At 37.6% G+C, this 19,331-nt stretch overlaps 1 protein-coding gene across 1 annotated transcript in view; it reads left to right on the top strand.

Moving 5' to 3' along the window:
* ICOS (inducible T cell costimulator) overlaps nucleotides 1–11,660 on the top strand; it is a 29,241-nt gene extending 17,581 nt beyond the window's left edge. Inside the window, exons 2-5 of the mRNA XM_027873464.1 lie at nucleotides 6,073–6,411; nucleotides 8,672–8,781; nucleotides 10,000–10,090; nucleotides 11,381–11,660. Of these exons, the coding sequence (XP_027729265.1) occupies nucleotides 6,073–6,411; nucleotides 8,672–8,781; nucleotides 10,000–10,090; nucleotides 11,381–11,394 (554 nt within the window). The 3' untranslated portion in view covers nucleotides 11,395–11,660. The remainder of the gene's footprint in view (nucleotides 1–6,072; nucleotides 6,412–8,671; nucleotides 8,782–9,999; nucleotides 10,091–11,380) is intronic.
* The last annotated feature ends 7,671 nt before the right edge of the window (nucleotides 11,661–19,331 follow it).

Raw genomic sequence — 19,331 nt, 5'->3', positions numbered from 1 at the left:
CTATCTATCTATCTATCTATCTATCTATCTATCTATCTATCTATCTAGAGAAAAGAGGATAAGAGGGCCCAAGACAGAGACTCAGAGAACATGCATGCTTAATGATTGAGAAGGATACTGAGAAATAGTCAAGAATGTAGGAAGAGAATCAGAAGAGAGTAGTGTCATAGAAGTCAAGGGAGGAAAGAGTATCTAGGAGGAGAGGGGGATTGAGAGTGTCAAAAGATGTAGAGAAGTCAAGAAGAACGAGTACTGAGAAAATGATTGAATAAATGAATGAATACTGAGAAAATGAATGAATACTGAAAAAAAGTCATTGGCTTAGTAATTAGATCATTGGTAATTCATTGAGAAAGTAATTCCAGTGAAGGGGTGACGTCAAAAAAGAATTAGAGGGGATTGAAAGTGAGTATGAGGTAAGAAAATAGAGCCAAGTAGTGTAGAAAGCCATTTCTAGGAGCTAGGCCATGAAAGCAATAAAAGTGAAGCTTTTTTTTAATGATAGGGGAGACCTTTGTGTACTTGTAGATGACAAGGAAAGAACAAGTGTATGAGAAGCTGGAGATGAAAAAGAAGGTATGTTTGAGGTGGGCAAGCTCCCAGAGAAAATTAGTATGGTAAGGGATGGGACTGAGAAAATAAGTAGAGACTTTAGCAAAAAGAAGAGCCACTTCTTTCCCTAAGACAAACACAAAGGAAGAAAAAATGGTAAATTATATTGAGGGGTTTTCAAGTCTAGAGTAGGACAGAAGAGGAGGATCAGGATAGAAAACCTCTTTTCTTAATAAAATAGGAGCTGAGGTGCTTTCTGAGAGGGAAGGATTAGGGGGTATTATAGAGGGGACTTGAAGAGAGAAGAAGTATTAGAATAGCTACTGTGGAGAGTATGATAATGAGTCAATGGGGAAGAATAAAAGAATTGCCATACAGCAGTGAGGGCCAAGTTGAAATTAGATTACACAAATTTGTAGTGGATGCAGTTATCATTGTTATGTGACTTTCTCCAGAGTAAATCAGTACTAAGAGAGTAAGAACAAAGAAGATGGAGACTGGAGGTTAGGGTTTAGGAAGGCATGAGTCATGATAGGAAATGAGTTTGAATTAGCCCATGTAGAAAGTGGCATCAAACATTCAAGTATGATTGAAACATAATTAGGTTGTGGGGATCATAGACAGATTGTGTGTTAGTGAGGGTAACTAAAACAAAAGATATTAAAGAAGAGTATGTATATATTCACATAAGGGGGAGAAGTATAGATTAAGTATAGAGGAAAATCAACAGATAAGGGAAAAAGGAAAAGAAGAAATAGGAGAATATAAGAAAAAATACAGTGGGATTAAGAAAAAATTGCATTCAAAACTTTAAGGGCTAGTAAGTCCAGCTTTTCTTTTAATTTTCTGGTTATTTTTATGCTATTTTCCATTACATCACATACTTTAGTGATAAAAGGCCATCTTTCTTTAGCAACATTTTGCACATACCCAAAGCTATGGAGACTAGGATATCCATGTAATTTTAAAAAGTAACACAGCCTTTCTTCACATCCCCACTCCTCATTCTCACTCAATATTAGAAATACTTAAATACTAGAATGCAGAGTAATTAGAATGCAGTTGATCAAGCATTCTTTGGACTCTTAGTTAAAAATAAACAAATGATTGGAAATCATTGGAATCTTATGTTTATAAAAAAAAGCTGAACTGACTTTTAAAATTAGAATATGATGAAAATACAGAGAGGTAAGAGTGTATACCTGACCAATTATGAGCCCTTGACATCCCTCAGAGGCACACAAAAAATATTCCTGACTCTTTTTGTCAGAGAGAAACTGAGGCACAGCTTCCTGAAGTTTATTCTTTGAGTTATTATAAATTTAAATTTAAATAAGAGGAGCCAGAAATGAAAGCCCAGCTTTTTACCTAGCCTAGTACTACAGAAATGAGAATATATGATACTCACTGGTAAACCTGAGCTTGAAGTGAGCATGCCAAGAATATCATGGGGGTGAAGAAGGAGCAGGAAAGACTTCCTAGGTATTTTTGGTCTAAAAGAAGGCATTAAAGTCATAGACCTTGGAAAAGACCGTGTGAAAATATTATCTCCAAATTAATCTTGTGGCCTTTTAGAGACTTTTAGTGGGCAAGAGAAACTGAAGGAAAGAAATATCTCTGCAGCCACAGCAAGGGATAACAGTAGCTATGGACTGGTTTTTGCCATTGAGACTGAAGGTGGGATTGCTGAGCAGATTCCAAAAGTAGTAACAGAAAAAAAAGGATATTTGCAAAGAATGTTATAAATATTTATGGATTAGAAAAGAATGGAAGTGAATCTGATTCTGTAAGAGGGTTCCTATCAGTTCCATATGCTTATTAATATTTCCCTTACTGTTTCACTGTTGATATAATTGCTCTTCAATTAAAGTAGAATACACTATCTCCTTGGATTCTCACCACTTGGTGAGGAGAACAGGACAGCTATTATCATAGGACCATAGATTTAGAGCTGGAAGGGACCTTGTCCAGTCTTCTCATTTCACAGATGAGAAAGCTGAGGGATAGAGAGGTAGAGTGACCTGCCCCAGATCAGCACACACAGGTAGTAAGTGGCAGACCAGCATCAGAATTCAGGCCTTCCAAATCCAAATTCAATGTATTTTTACAAGTTAAAAATTTTAAATTAATTGGTTAATTTTAATTAATTAAAAAATTAGCAAAAAAAAAATCAATTTTCTCAACTCTTCCCCACCGCCATTGAGAGGTATAACATTACTTGTAACATCACTTTTTCCTCCATGGCACTTTACTGCCTTTGCATCTCTATTCCTTTTTAGTGTTTTCCTCTCTTTCAAATATCTTGAGAGAATTGATCCCTAAGCACTCTCAAAATTATCCTCATTTTACAAATGAGGAAACCAAGTGGCTTGTCTAAATTCACATAGCTCATCTCTGCAGAAGCTTAACAGCTCCTGGTCAACTGGGCTTTCCATAATGTTGTTGTACCTTGAAGTTTTTCTGTCTATCTCATACCAAAAAGGAGAGGCAATATAGCAGATCAACGGATACCAAATTCAAGTCAGACCCAAGTTCAAGTCTCCATTCTAAGAGTAGTCATGGGATCTTGGGAAAGTTGCCTGCTCTTGTACTTCAGTTTCCTTGCCTAATTTGGGGTAAAAATATTCATATTACCTTCATTAGAGGATAGGTTTAAAACTCATGTGATGTATCTATATCTATATCACTTTATAAACTGAAAAGTACAGTAGAAATGTGAGCAATTGTTAGGGGTGTGCCAGCAAATGTTTACCAACTGGTTCTCTAAGAAGGAAAAACATGCAGACACACTTAAATTTAATCTTCATTATTAACATTTTGTCCATCATTTTCTTAAATCTAGACAATCAACCACATAAGAAATCAAGTCCTTATTTTATAGCATTTGTAGATTTTCAAGGTATAAATGGTCATGTTGAACATAGAATAATCAGAGAGAGCCAGTTTGAACTAGTACCAGAATACCTCTGGCATTATTATTATTGATAAAACTTGAAACAACCAAGAAACGTATTTAGAAGTTACTGGGCTGCATTATACCTTCACACCCACTTTTGGCAGAAGGCAACACACCCCAGGTTCTTTTTATTTTCTTTTTTTTTGGAGGTTTAGAAGGAAGTTCAATTTATTTTTCTCTTTTCCCTACTTCTTTTTGGGAAGGGGGATGGGAGTAGTGGCTAGAAGTCACAAAGAGGTCTGGGAAGACAAGTAGCAATGGACACCAAACACACAAAGAGAAGCTGATTTTAGTCACCTTCTGTCTAAAACAGATGCCAACAGCTCTGTTCTCTCTTTGTGATCTAACTTGCCTTTAACAATCTAACATGTACCCCATAGCCCTTCCTACATGGTTACATTTGTAATCTGTTCTTTTTGCCTTAGACTTCCTGAAAGGTCTAAAACCAATGGAGATCTAACCAGACACTAATGGAGCCTCCTTTTCTGGGTTGTTGTCTCTGCTGGATTTTTCTCAGCTTCTGATTTCCCCCCCAGATGAGGGACAGTGGGTTGTGATTAGTGTATACCGGATAAGCTGCCTAGCCTCTGCCCTTTATTTCAGGAGTGTGGCTTTGTTTTACCTGGCTCACACAGGTACTGGGCCAGACTACAGTCCAAGAAGGTCAGGATATGGCACGTAGGGCTGAGCCACCAAAAGCAGAGTAACTCTCCTCAGGTGGCCTCATGGAGAGAAAAAGTAGTATTTCCTTAATTCTTTCCCTGTCACAGTAGCCTTTTAATTAGTAGGCTGCTCCCATCCTTTCCATGTCCCCCCCCCAAAAAAAAGCAGGGAAAAGAGAAAAATAGAATAAAGTGGGTGCGAAGGAGACTGATCTAAGAGTGATGAAGTCCTAAACTACAGCAATTCGATGTACACATACTGTACCCCTAAACCTCCAGAGTATCCAGAAAGCTCACATTCTCTTAAACTTATCTAGGGTTCTGTATCTGGGTACATTTACACAGACATGTGTACTAGCTTAGCCCTTAATAGTGATATACCCTCTCTGATGCAAGGACTGATACCTAGCTCCCATCAAGAAATGCATCCACTCATTGTTCATGCCAAGGGTGTATGTACTGCTTGAACTCGGCATGATCACACAATTCCATCCAAGTAAGGATAATCTGTTTACCACAACTGTTTACAATCTGTTTACCACAATCTGTTTACCACATATCTCCCTCTCACTTACAGGCCAAGTTAGCAAAGTTGACTTCTGCTATAAATATCGGAATTAGGGGAAGATCACAAAGAAGTATCACGATACTTCTTTTAGAGCCCTTGCATGAGTGTGTTTAGGTATTCATATTGGGAAAAGAGCTTTTTTGATCTTTTAGGTCTCTAGTGAGAAAGAATGACTTTTAAAATAATTATCTCTACCCATATTTAAGTTGGATGATTTTGTCCTTCTAGAATTTTATTTTTAATATTGTTCTATTTTTATGGTTTTCCTTTTTTGACTGGGCTGCTTACAATTGTTCAAATGTTTGTTGATTCTGCTAAGTAATGTGCTGCTAAAGAGACTGAGAGCACTCAATTTCTTCATCACTGGACCAATGATTCAAAAATATTCTTTTTTAGTGAGAAATCTTGGACCTTTAGCATTTTACATGATCCAAATCCTGACTATAAGGTATGGGACCATAAAGACTTTCAAGATCTCCAGTGCTCCAACAACTGACCTATAGACAACTAAAAGAGCTAGGAAGGGTCAACATTGTTAACTTCTTCCTTTTGGTGCTAAATGAATAAAAATAGAGCACAGAATCAAAGATTTAGTGGTGGAAAGGACCGATCATTTAGTCCATCACTCTCATTTTACAGATGAGAAAATGGAAGCCGAGAGAAATGGGATGACTTGCCCAAGGTCACAGAGTGACAGAATAGTTATGAGGCAGATAATTCACTTATTTAACTCACTTAAGACTAAGATAGCTCACTTAAAATGAGTGTATACACCAAATAGAATATATAACATGCAAGCAATCAACATGAATAGTTTCCTATTCAGATTTTCATCTTTATGTTTTAGCTGTAGGAGAAACAGTCTGGGTTATTAATATCTACAGATTGTTGGGGACATCTTGTATTATGGGCCTTACTAGGTCTTCGTGTAGAACATGAATGACCACTTGTCCAGGCAAAGATGATTCCTATCTAGATGTAGGTTGACCTGATGACCTAAGATCTCTTGCAGCTCTGAGATTCTGTGAGTTCAAGTTAGACATCAACACAGGAATAGGACTAATGACATAAATATATGATGTTTACTGTTATAAGTCAAGTAATTTTTGTTAATTTCCACTAAGAAACCTCAATGGATGTAACTGACAGAAGTTAGCCAGTTGTCAATAGCCATTCATTTTTGTTTCCTGAGATCCTGATTTTATGTTGTTATTGAGTTTATAAAGCTCTAACTTAAGCTAACATGTGAAAGATGATTATTCTTATATCTTTACACCAGTACTCAGAAACACACCTGCACACAAAATACTCCTTGTTTTTTTTTCCTCCCCCAGAAAATTTCAATGAGTCTGCCCAGCTGAAGTTGATTGAATACCGTAACAGAGGCTTAAAATTGACCTGTCACTATCCTGAAGATGCACGGGACTTTAAAATGCAGTTGCTGAATGGGACTGGAAAGCAAAAAATCTGTGAACTCAAAAAGGATAATCAAGGTGTTCAAACGACCAATGACTTGGTGTCTTGTAAGCCCGAGCTTTCCAAGACAAGTGTAATTTTCTTCTTGTCTGACTTGAACAGCACTCATACTGGCCATTACTTCTGTAGTCTACATATTACTTTTCCTCCTCCTTACCAGAACAGTACTTCAAATGGAGTTTATGTACATATCTATGGTAAGAGAGTTTTCAAAATCTATTTTGCTTAAAGGGAATCGGAAAATGGGAAAAAAGCCATTCTGTTAGAGAGACATGTGCACATGCATTTTGCCAACTATTATAAAATGTCTCAACAAATCAAAAGCCTTTGGTGTTGGTATTCCTTTAGCTTCACCAAGTCACAATTATTTTCTAATGGAAAAACATAAGGTGATAACTTTACATAAAACTTTGTTTTTATGACAGATTTATAGGAATATGTTTTATTCAATGATACTGAAAAATCCAAAATAATTAGCATTTATACAGCTCTTTAAGATTTGCAAAACTGTATGTGTGTGTGTGTGTATGTATATGTATGTATATACACATGCATATATACATATATATGGATATGTTGTTTTCCTCTCAATAAAACCCTGCAAGGTAGGTACTATTATTATACCCTTTGCAGAGATGAGAAAACTGAGGATGAGTAGGATTAAATGACTTGCCCTGGGTCACAGGTGCAAGTACCAGAGGCAAGGTTTGAACTCAAATCTTTCCGATTCTAGTTGCTCTACATTGTTCCCTTTAGTTATGTTATAAAACATTCCTTTTAAATGCATATCCCGAAAAGCTAAAAATCAATAATGATTCAAAATACATTTCTTTAGCCTTTAGTATGTGCAAAGTGCTGTATTAGGTGCTGGGGGCTAAGAAAGATTTAAAGCAGCAGTTTTTACCTTCAAGGAACTTAACATCTACTGAGAAAAATATTAAGAAAAAAACCACCACACCTGAAATGATGATAATAGAAGCCTAAAATCTAAGGTTAGAGACAAAAACTTCCCAAATATTTAGCTGAACTAACTATGGCATAGTGGAAAGAGTGCTCACTGTGGAATTGTGAGACCTAGATTCAGATTCCAGCTCTGATAACCTGCCTGTCTTAGGTCTCACCATCTCCACTACACACTCCATCATCTACTTGCCTCTTAAAACTTTTAATTCCCTTCCAGGCTCAGTGCAGGCACCATCTCCTAGGCAAAACATTTTCTGTTTCCGCGGTTATTAATTCTCAATCCCTTCTCAAATTTCAGCATCTATTTATCCCTATAGACGTTGTTTCCTCCTCAGATTTAAACTCCTTGGGGGCAAGACCTGCTTCGCTTTTAACTTTGGCTCCCCAGTGCCTTACATACAGTAGGCTTAAAAGTTTTGTCCAATTGAATTGAGTTTGTAACAACAAGAATGTCACTTAAACTCTCTGATTCTTTTTATTTTTTCCTCATCCATAAAATAGGGATAATAATATTTGCAATAGCTACCTCTCTGGGTTGTTGTGAAGAAATACTTTGCAAATCTTAACAGGACTATAAAAATGTCAATCATTTGTTGTTATTTGACAATATTGGTTTTTTCTAGTGTGAGCACTCCCTCCACTGATGCAAATCAACAAATGTCCCAAAATATATAGTCTTAGAATTTAAGATGAAGTTTAGATTGAAAGTTTCAGTGATCTGTCTGTGGTCATGAAGCCAGTATATATTAGAGGTTAAGACTTGAATTTAGGCCTTCTTGACTGCAAGGTTCACCCTTTACTCACATTAGACTGCCTCTCATTGTGAGTTATTACTAATAAAGGGAATATAAAAATATAACATGTCGCTTGACATAAGACTAACAAAATAGAGTGGATGAAATTACCTTGAACATTTGCAATGTTTATTCCTCACACAGATATTTGTTGTTGTTGTTCAGTTATTTCAGTCCTATCTGATTCTTTGTGACTCCATTTGGGTTTTCTTGGCAAAGACACTAGAGTGGCTTGCCATTTCCTTCTCTAGCTCATTTTACAAATAAAGAAACTGAGACAAATGGGGTTAAGTGACTTGCCCAGGGTAAAACAGTTAGTAAGTGTCTGAGGCTGGATTGGAATTTAGGTCCTCCTGATTCTAGGGCTGATGCTCTATCCACTGTGTAGAGAAGGCTTATCTACCAACCACAGGCTACATAAACTATATGTGTGTATATGTATACTTATGTATGTGTGTATATGTATACATGTATATGTCTAAATATATACACACACACAAATATATTCTTTTTTTGATGTCTGAGTTAATATAAGCTGATGTTTAGATTATTCTACATTTATTGAATGTCATGAGTGTTTAAAAAGCATAGCTTAAGTCTATTAAGGATCTCTTCGATTTGTGACTCCCTAGTATAGGAAAGAAGATTTTCAAAATTACACTCCTAACACTGACATTTGTCTCATTTTTTTCCAATTTAGAATCAAAGTCTTGCTTCCCTCTGGTCTTATGGCTATCTATTGGAATTGCATTTCTCCTCTGTTTTACCGGAATATTTGTTGGCACATTTTCTTACTGTGTAAGAAAAAAGGTGAGAAGAGTCTGTCTTTTCCTGTAAAAACCATTCCTCTTCAAGATAGATGATGCATTTTGGACCTGGCTGGCTGAGGAACATCAGGGAGATTTGCTTGTTATGGGGAAGGATGAATTGCATTTGCCAAAGTAATTCAAGAAAATGAGAATAACTTCTCTCCAGATGTAGCTCCTGGTTAATTTAATCATCTGGATCAGAAGGGAAGAAAAGCCCTTAATATAAATCAGCAAGAGTACTCAGGGAGGAAATCTGCCTGTTGGCTTGTTCACAGCATGATAAGTGGAGTAGGGAGATGCCAGTCTGGCTTACCTCCCTGGCCTTTTGAACTTGAACCATGGAAGAGAGCCAGGACACAATGAGAGGGCCTTAGCCTTCGTAGCTTCACTGGGTTTGTTTTAGCTTCATAGCTCATTGTAGCTCTGAATTCAAAGAGCTGAAGCCTCAATGAACAGAATGTTCTGTTAACACACAAATATTCCTGATACCAATGGAAAAAAACAAATGAATCCATGATAGACTAAATTTTGAAGAAGGTGGGGAGGGTGTAAAACTTAAGGAGAGGGTATGTGTAGAGGAGCCAAGGCAAAAATGAGGAAAATTGCACTTAAAAAAAGATACAATGGCAAGGTATTTCTGTAGAAAATTCTCCCTTTAAGGGTTACCACCAGACATGTAGGATCATAGATACAGAAACAGATGAAACCTTAATGGTAATTAAGTACAACCTCTGTGTCATCTATAAAATGCAAGAGTGTTGTCATTTTGTGGATAACAACACTGAAGAACAGAGACGTTAAGTAACTTGCCTAAGTCACCCAGGTCATAAGAAGTGAAACCTAGGTTTTCTGGCCCCAGACTTTCTTTCCACATGCTCTTTACTGACTCCCTTTGGCTTCTGTTGTAAATAAGTTCTAAATGCCTAACTTGATGCTGTCTTAAAACTTCGGGACCCATTTGAAGGATCTGTGATTTCATCAGCTATGGGAACACCCTCTTTCTTCTACCCCCAAAACCAACACAAATCTATGACTTAGAAAAATCCAAGGGAGTTGCTTGGGGCACATAAAGGTTGAATTATTTGCCCGGGGTCAGAAACTGGCAGGGACTTCCAACAAAGAATAGGAAAAGGAGGGTAGAGAACAAAGCTGGCAGTTTGAGGTTAGGAAACAGAGAGTAACGGACTCGCCTTGTTCATGGGATGCTCTTTCTTTTCAGATGAGCCAAAGTCAATCTAGTTTGCATGAAACTAATAGTGAATACATGCCTATGGCAGCAGTGACTGCAGCTAAAAACCCTGGATTCAAAGGTAGGTCTCAATTCAATGATAGAAGCGTTAGGGCCTAAATATTTATGTTTTCTTTTAAGGGTAAAGGTCCCTTTCTTTTTGGATTGATTCCAGTAGGTTTGAAAGAAGCAAGAGATTTCACATTAAGAATGCAGTTTGCTCTCATTGCAGTACATTGAGAAAAAACACCAGTTTGACAAAAATGAATCAGTTAACTAACTAAAAAACAGAACTCGAGAATTGTGCTCATTCTAGTTCTTTGCATTGAATTGTTCACTGTCAGTTTAAAAGCTCAGAAATCTCCAGGATTAGAGTGAAGAGAGGGAATAAACATGCTGTAGGCCACCACATTTTGCAACTATCCTACTGACTTTGGGAAAGGGACATGAATATGGAACCATAGGCCAAGAAAGGACCTTAGAAATAATAAGAACATAGACACAGAGCTGGAATTTAATCTCCTCATTTAATAAATGTTTTTCCTCAACCATGAGTGTTCTACACTCAGCTTTATTTGGGTACTACTTATAATCACTGGTTGGCACTTCATCTTCTGAGTTCTAAAGAAATATATCTTGAATGAGGATTCTGATAGGACTATGTGTCAGGAACTATGCTAGGCATTGAGAATACAAGTACAAAGAATGAAAGAATTTTGAAAGAAAATAATGTAATGTAAGCTTCAGAATAGGAAATATATTTCTTCTTAGTCCTGAAGAGCACCTAGGACAGCTCCCTTCAGGCCTGGAAGACCTCATATAGCTAGCTAGCAATCAATCATTTAATATATAATAAATAAATATTTATTAAACTTTTATGATAAGCATTTATCATAACAAATAGTCAATAAACATTTATTATTTATTAATAGATTAGCATTTACTAAGAGCCTACTATGTGTTGGTATGTTGCTAGGTACTATGGCTAGGAAGAAAAAAACGAAATTGTCCCTCCCCTCAGGGAGTTTATGTTCCCTTTTTAGCACTCGCCAAGTGAATGGCACAGATACTGGCAGTTTCAAAAATTGGAAGTCAAAAAAAGTGGGATGGGGTGATTGGAGAAGGCTTTTTGAAGACCTCAGTCTCCCCATTTGTAATATGCAGCTGGTTGGACTATATTAATTCTAAGGTCCCTTCTAGCTTTAACGGCTTAAGAATCAATGAAGAGGTCAGATTTGAGATAGACCTTGAAGGATGGGTAGAATTTGGATAGTTGGAGAGGAAAGAGAAGAGTATTCTACAAGGTAATTCATTAAAAGAAAGTCTGGCAAATGGTGGTATCTTTATGACTAATTCTAAATTTGCATTACAGGTATGAGCACATAATCAGAAGCTAGAGTGTCTATACTGGGAAGCATGCAATCAACTCTTTCTACTTGGAATTCTGTATTCTTCTCATTCAACCAGGGACTTTGAATTCATTTGGTTATACTATACATGAATCTCAGTGACTATATCTGTCAATGGCTTTTCAACAGGTTGGGACAGTTGGGCCCAGCTCAGAGCCAGCATATAGTTTATCTACATTGGCCCCTGAGAAAAATAAACACATCCACCTTTGGAAAAAAAGCTCAAAAAAAAAAAAGAATGAAGCCAACGCTATAAAATCTCTTCTGAGGAAAATATCTACCACTTATTCTCAGATCACTCGCAGACTACCTCTTCTTTTCTATGGAGTCCAGTTTATCATTACTTAGCAAACACCTTAGAAGCTTGAAACATACCCATAGGATAATAGGGGGAAACACTTGAACTATACCTAAGGACTTTCAAGATATTGGGTAGCCCTGCAGTGCTACAATATTGTTCTGACTTCAAGTATCTTAGGAACTTCAGGATGCAGCTCAGAAAGCTTAAATATATTTTATTTTCTCCTAGGATTCTCTTATTTACTCATTCCCTTCTGTGCATCCACTTGTCTATCAAGCAGAGTCAAGGGGATATTTCTAAATTATTTTGCTGAAGCTTAAAAAGACTATATGGTATTTTGAGACCTTGATAAATATAATCTGTTTTCTCTAAAACAAATGATCTGTCACAGAAACTCATCTTGTTACTTCAAATTTACCTAATCATATCAGCTACTTCAGTATCATCAGTGATAGGAAATACTACTCAGTATTACTATAGCTTCCTCTGATATTATCAGTCTTCTATTGTATTTGGTGGTTACCAGCCAATGTCATTTTCATAGATCCAATTTAAACAGAGGATTTTTTTGTGGCAATATGACCCCCTTCTAGCGGAGGACTGACTGGTAATTTGCTTGAGAAGTTCTAGGCTGGCTAAATGGCCAACAGTCTCAATAAAACTGCTATTTAAACCTTGTATCCTTACATGCTACAGGAGCTCCCAGAATTCCCAGACCCAAGGAATTAAGATGGAAGGACCCATTATAGTCCACATAGTCCTGAAATAAGCACTAGAGGGCTGTCTCCATCATAAAGGTTGAATGACTTCCATTGGTATGCCCTGGCTCCAGGTTATTTTGCCTTAGGGTTTGCAAATAACTTGAGGAGTCACAGGGACCTCAAGCTGAACCAGTTCACCCTAAAAAACCCACTAGGAATTTCTGAGTTTCTGATAGGATCATAGAATAACTCCAAATTCATGATGGGGTTCTGGATGCCCAGAATAGAATGAGATAGATTTCTTTTGAAACTTCCTTTGTCAAAGGAGGGATTTCTTTTGAAATACTCTTTGTCAAGAATACATCTAAAATGAAATCCTTGGTTCTGATATCCTCTCTGCTTCATTTTTTTTTTTTTACATAATCACAGCTTCCAAGTTACAAAAATGTATGTAAGTTCTGTTTTGTCTCTTATGTGAACTGAGTGTCTAGTAGTATGCAAAATAATAGTCTAGTATCCTTAATGTTTTAGTTACTGATATCATTATGTATACCTATGTGCTTTAAGTATGCATAGTGTTGAGTTTGTACAGTATAATACTGAACTTGTAATTTGAATCAAGTTTTGATGTTCACTGCCTTCAACTTACCTGGACTAACACTCTAGATCTGAAGAGATTTTTACTAAGTCTTTTTTGACTAAGGGTATTGAGAGTGGACAAATAGGCCGAACTTTGGTATGTTGGTCTTTTGGCCAACAGGCACATTAATACAATGCTTCTTCTGTCAATAACAATGAACATTTCTAAGTAAATTTATTAAAAGGCAAAATTCCTGTGAAACGAATTTGGTTTAACAGTATCAGATTTTCAAATGAATTAAAAAAAGGAATAAAGATAAAGGTTGTTTTTTTTTTTACAGTCTAAGTTTTCTTATTTTCTTGGGTGTGGAATACTTCACTCAAAGTGTCTTTCTGACTGGGTTGGGGTGACAGGGAAGGAATCTTTATTTCACTTATGACCTATTCACCACCATTTCATTTTAGGACCAGAGGCAATCATAGTCAAGTGACTGTGCAGCAACTTCTGTCCCTGACTTTTCAAATTCAGACTATTGCTGCCTTAGCACCTGAATCAGAATCACAGAATGTTCAAAATGGAAGGGGATTTAGAGAGCATTTGATACACCCTTTCATTTTGTCTCTGAGGATACTGAGACTCAGAGAGGTAAAATTACTTGATCAATGTCACACAGGCAGTTAGAGGCAAAGCAAGTTTCCAAATTCCTCTGCCTTTACATTTACCAATCATGTTCAATAATTAAATAATTCAACAAACATTTATTAAGTGCTTATTATATGTAAGGCAGTGTGCTAAGCCCTGGGGACATAGAGGGAAGGCAGAGTAAGGAAACAAGCATTTATTAAGCACCTACTGTGTGTCAGATATTGTACTAAACACTTTATTTTGGTCCTTACAATGAGGTAGATGGTATTATTATACCCATTTACAGTTGGGGAAACTTGTGTGGCTAGAGGCAAAGTAACTTGCCCAGAGGTCACACAGTAAGTGTTGGAGTTAAACTCAGGTTTTCTGGAATCCAGGTACAGCTCTCTATCCATTGTATCACCTAACAGCCCCTACTCTCATGAAGCTCACAGTTGAATGGGAGAAACAGGATGTAAACAACAATGCATGAACAACACACACACACACACACACACACACACACACACAGGATAAATTGGGGATAGTTTCAGGGGAAGGCATTAAGATTAAGGAAGGCTGGGAAAGGCTTCTTCTAGAAGGTGGGATTTTGGTTGAAACTTGGAAGGAAACCAAAGGCAGAAATAAGAAGGGAAAAAGTTCAGATATGGAGGACAGCCAGTAAAAACTTTCAAAGTTGGGAACTGAGTGCTGTGTTTGAGGAATAGCTAGGAAATGAGCGTCAGTGGATAGCAGAGTATGTGAGAGGAAGTAAGAGATAAGAAAGGTAGGAAGGGGCCAGGTTATGAAGGGCTTCAAAAGCCCAACAGAGGATTTTATATTTTATCCTGGAGTCAATAGGGGATCGCTGGAGTTTATGGAATGGAGGGAGGGAGATGACATGGTCAGACAGCTGAGTGGAGATGGATTGGAGTAGGGAGAGACTTGAGGCAAGCAGACCAACTAGCAGGCTATTGCATGGCCCAGGTGTGAGATTATGAAGGCCTGATGAAGAACTTGATAAATATTTGTTGAATGAATAAATGAAAGAACAAACTTGAAGATAGTAGTTATGTCTCCACTAAGTCTTCTCACTTTCAGGATATCTCCAGATTTCTTTTAACCAATCTTTCATATGATATGGTTTCCAGACTCTTTGTCATCTTGATTTTCCCTCCTTTGGATATGTACAGCTCATCAGTGGCCATTCCCTTCATGTTTTCCTACTCTGTACCTTATGCTTCTATGTATTCCATCTGAGACATCACTGGGTTTTATTCTTTGTTTCTTTAGTGCAGCCGTGTTATCTTGTTGGCTCGTATTGAACTCATAGTCAGCTAAAACTCTTAGATCTTTTCATATGTATCAAGCAAGCCTCCCACATTTCCTGAATCTTCTACTTATCCAGTTGGTTTTTTTAATTAAAGTACAGGAATTTACATTTATCCCTGATAAATTTCAACTTATTTTACTTATCCTAAATGGATCTAGGCTACTGACATTTTAAAAATCTCCATTCTGCCATCAAACATTGTAGTTAACCCACTCAGCTCTGCATAATCTATAAATTTGATAATATATTTTATTGTCTTTATTCAAATTATTAATAAAAAGAATGGTTGCCTAACCTTAAGTACAATACTAGAGATCTCATTAGATTCATTAGATTGTAAGCTCCTTGAAGGCAGGGACTGTCTTTTACCTCTTTTTGAATCCCCAGCATTTAGCATAGTGCATGGATTACAAAGTCCTTAGTAAGCATTTAATAAATGTTTACTGATTGATTGATCTCACTTTGAGTTGAATCCATCTGATAATATGCATTCTTTGGCTCTAGTAAGTCAGTCACAAAATCACTTAATCAGACTGTCATCCAGTTCACATTGCTTGATATTGGTTCCCCAAATATCATGAGAAACAATTTCAAATGCCTTATAAAATCAAGGTATGCTATGTCTAGGACATTCCATTAACCTATCAGTCTAAATATCCTTTTAATAGCTAACATTTATATACTTAAGTCAACAAATCAATCAGGTTTATTAAGCACTTAGTATGTGCCAGGTTCTGTGCAAAGCACTGAGAATACAAATATAAAGAGAAAAAGAAATTGTCTTTACCTTCTAGGACTTTGCCTTCTAATGGAGGAAGTCAACCCATAAAGGCAGCTGAAAAGTGCATCCATGTGTGCATGCATATGGTGAGATGAAAGGGGCATTGTAGAGAAAGTTCAGAGAGTCAGAAGTGTAGCCTGGAGAAGAAGGATGATAAGGCTGACCTGGACATTATAAAATGGAAGTTCCAGGAGGAACCAGACAATTAATTATAGGAAGAGGCCACTGGAATGGCATTTATTTTGCATGTGAGAAGTCCAGGGGTGAAATAGGTTCCAGGGTTAAGTGAGTTTCCAGAGTGAAGAGGATTCTGTGGATTGGGACTTCATACTTAAAAAAAGAAAATGTGTGTGTGTTGTTCATGCATTACTGTTTACGTGCTATTTCTCTAATTCAACTGTGAGCTTCGTGAGAGCAGGGACTGTTAGGTGGTACAATGGATAGAGAGCTGGACCTGGAGTCAGGAAAACCTGAGTTTAACTCCAACACATACTGTGTGACCTCTGGGCAAGTTACTTTGCCTCTATCCACACAAGTTTCCCTAACTCTAGCAGATTGCAAAAAGTGCTTAACATATGCCAGTGATTGGACAAATCACTAGGCTTGAGGGGATGTCAGCAAGGAAAAGAGAGTTATGTTCTAAGTTTTTTTGTACAAGAGGGGAGTAAGCTAGAGGCTGGGCTTAGCCAAGAATGAGAGTTTCTCAGGAACACTTAAATGTAGGAGGGCAATTCAGAGATTCCAAACTCAGGAGTCTACATAGTATAGACTCCATTGGGCACATGAGGGGTTTCCATGGGATGTTTGTCAAAGATATCTGGGAAACTGGATAAGAATGTATGTTTATTGAGAAGTTAAATCCTGATGCTATTCAAAAGGAACATATAGATGAAACGGTAAGGTTTGATTCACTGGAAACTTTTTGAGAAGTTACTTGATCATAAGACCCTCATGACAACCGGTTCTGGCCAGGGTCTATATGAGCCTGAGAAGACTGGGCCAAAGAAAGGATTGTGTGTGATGCTGACAGGAAGAAATACTCATGTTATACTAGTCCTTACAAGTATTAAAATTTGAATTTCAGAATGGTGAATAAAGCCATTCCAAAAGATTATATCATAAAACATTGAAGTCATTCCAATGTCCTGTCATCATAATTATAGGGGAACAGCAGGCAAGGCAGGAGGCAACACATGACATAAGGAGGTTCATGTTACAAAGGTCGCCACCTAAAGGAAAATTTGTCTAATACAATCATCTTTTTATAGAAGCAGTGCTTTCCCTCACCTAAACTTTCTTTGTCAGTGTAGTCATGGGCCAACAGGTATATTATGTCCACTTCGGCTTCAGCTGTGCTGGTGATACTGTGCAATCAAACATCTTTTCTCCCCACAGGACATATCTGTGAATATTGAATTTGTGAATTGAATCTGTGAATATTGACTTGCTAGGAGATTGTTGAAGGCTCTGCCAACTTCAGGGCACGTGGACTCCTGTGTCGTCTATTTTGGGCTGTGCCTCTGCCAGTCAACTAGATATTACCTTTATAAGGCAACCGTCACCTAGACAATGCCCATTTCTTGCCTCTTAATAATTAACAATATTGGATAGATATTCACGGGTATTGTTTTGGGTTAAGGTCAACCTTGTAATAACTTTTATAACAAAGACTAATAGAACACATTATAGATGTATAGCAAAAGGAATAATTTTAGTCCTTAACCCTAAATACCTGAGTGAAATGGAAATAGACCTGTCTTCCTATCTGCAGGTTTCTGGAAAAGTTTACTGGTATGGTTGTGATACAGAGTCTCTTGTGCCTAAGGACTCCCTGCTGGCTCAGTGGTAAGTCAGCCTCACATCTCCATAGAGTTAGGGGACTCTTTCTGCCACGGGTTCACCAAAATGGTGGCTTTTGTTGCTTGAAAAATCATTCTTTCCTGATAGAGACAGAAACAAAACAGGAACTGGATAGCTTTTCTGTCTGTTGAAGTCAGGTAGGAAAAGCTTTGGCAAGGTTTAGGACAAACAATGAGCCAGATGGGTAAGAACACAAAAGATGAAGTCAGGGGACAATTAGTCAAAGAACACCAGACCAAGAGCTCCTAGGATGCTGGTTAGTACAATGAATAGCAGTTACTTGGTGAAGACTAGGGACTTTGTCCTCACAGTGCTAGAATTTCTCCTAGATGAAACTCTTTGGATATTAATAGGGCAATCCCTAGTTTGGATCATCTTTGTACCTGTAGGGGCTGGGGTTCATCTTTATTTACCCAGAAACTTTCAGTATCAGTATTGGCTTATTTAATTTGGAGTTTGGAAGGGGATCTCACCAGAAAGTTCCGTGAGATGATATCATGAGGGTCCTAGTGTACCACAAAGGAGAACATATATTAAGGCAAACAAGAGGAGCTACCCAGCTACCTAGATTTTTCTAGAACTTCACTGATTTGTCACATATAAGCCCCACCTTATCATCTCTTAATATAGTCAGTTCTGCAGCATAAAAAATTGGCCTAGAAACTTGGGTTAGCTTTGCTTTTATAGCATGGCACAGGTTGCCTCAACAGGGGCCAGGGAGTAGGTTGGTGCCCTCACCATGGTTATTGGCAACTCCTGCTGCCTTCCTGCCCTTCTTTGCCTTCCTGGTTGTGGCAACAGCTTGATCAGTTAGTGAGGTCAGAGTATGGCAATCATCTCTGCTCTGATGATACTAGATTTGAAGTCATCTCTCAGATCAGAAGCTTGAACTTTGGAGGTAGTCCAATGTGTGTGGGGGATTTGAAACAGGAAAAGAAGAAAATCTATTCTTGGTCCTTGGAAGAAACTGACGTAAGGAAGAAAGGCCCCACGGGTGGCAGTATTTACCATAATATTGTATAGCTAGCTTAGAATAAGAAATGAAAACACTATGCTTCCCTGAAGGATACAGGACATTAGAGTCAGAATTGAGGCATGGAATAGTGTGGGATATTGAGTATTCCTAATGCTGTCAGTTAAGCCAATCTGTGGTTAGACTTTAGTTACCTCAGGAATAGAAATCTCTGCTCTGTAAACTCATTGTTGGGATTTTGTTCTCATCTACTTCTTTCTGTTTACTAGTAACATTCTTGAAAAAACTCAGCCTTGCTTCAGGTGAACCAAGGAAGGGTGGTGAAGGTTATTAACCCCTATTCCAAGAGAACTCAATTGAGACTAGGTGTGGCGGGGGCAATGGTTGTCTCTACATGTCATAGAATCATAGACATACAGCTGGAAAGGAAGTCAGAAGCCAGCAAGTAGGACATCCTCATTTTACAGATGAGGAAACTCATGAGGGGCAGAGACATTAAGTGACTAGCCCAGGCTCACACAGCTACTAAGCATTTCAGGCAAGACTCAAACTCAGGTTTTTCTGTCTCTAAATATAGCATTTTATCTACTGGGCTACCTAACTACCAAATTCCTAGTGTTGGCCCTTCCCACATTCTTACATGGCTCTCTAAGCTATCAGAAACTTGACACTGAACACCAATACAAGAAAACAAATATGCTTAGTAATTATTTACATTTAGATGAATTATTTTAAATTCACAAAGTTGAAATATTTCACTC

The sequence above is a fragment of the Vombatus ursinus genome, unplaced genomic scaffold (assembly GCF_900497805.2).
Source record: "Vombatus ursinus unplaced genomic scaffold, bare-nosed wombat genome assembly UNPS02014802.1, whole genome shotgun sequence".
Lineage (NCBI taxonomy): Eukaryota > Metazoa > Chordata > Mammalia > Diprotodontia > Vombatidae > Vombatus > Vombatus ursinus.
The sequence above is the reverse complement of the archived record's forward strand: the minus strand, read 5'-3'. Positions and strand labels throughout refer to the sequence as shown.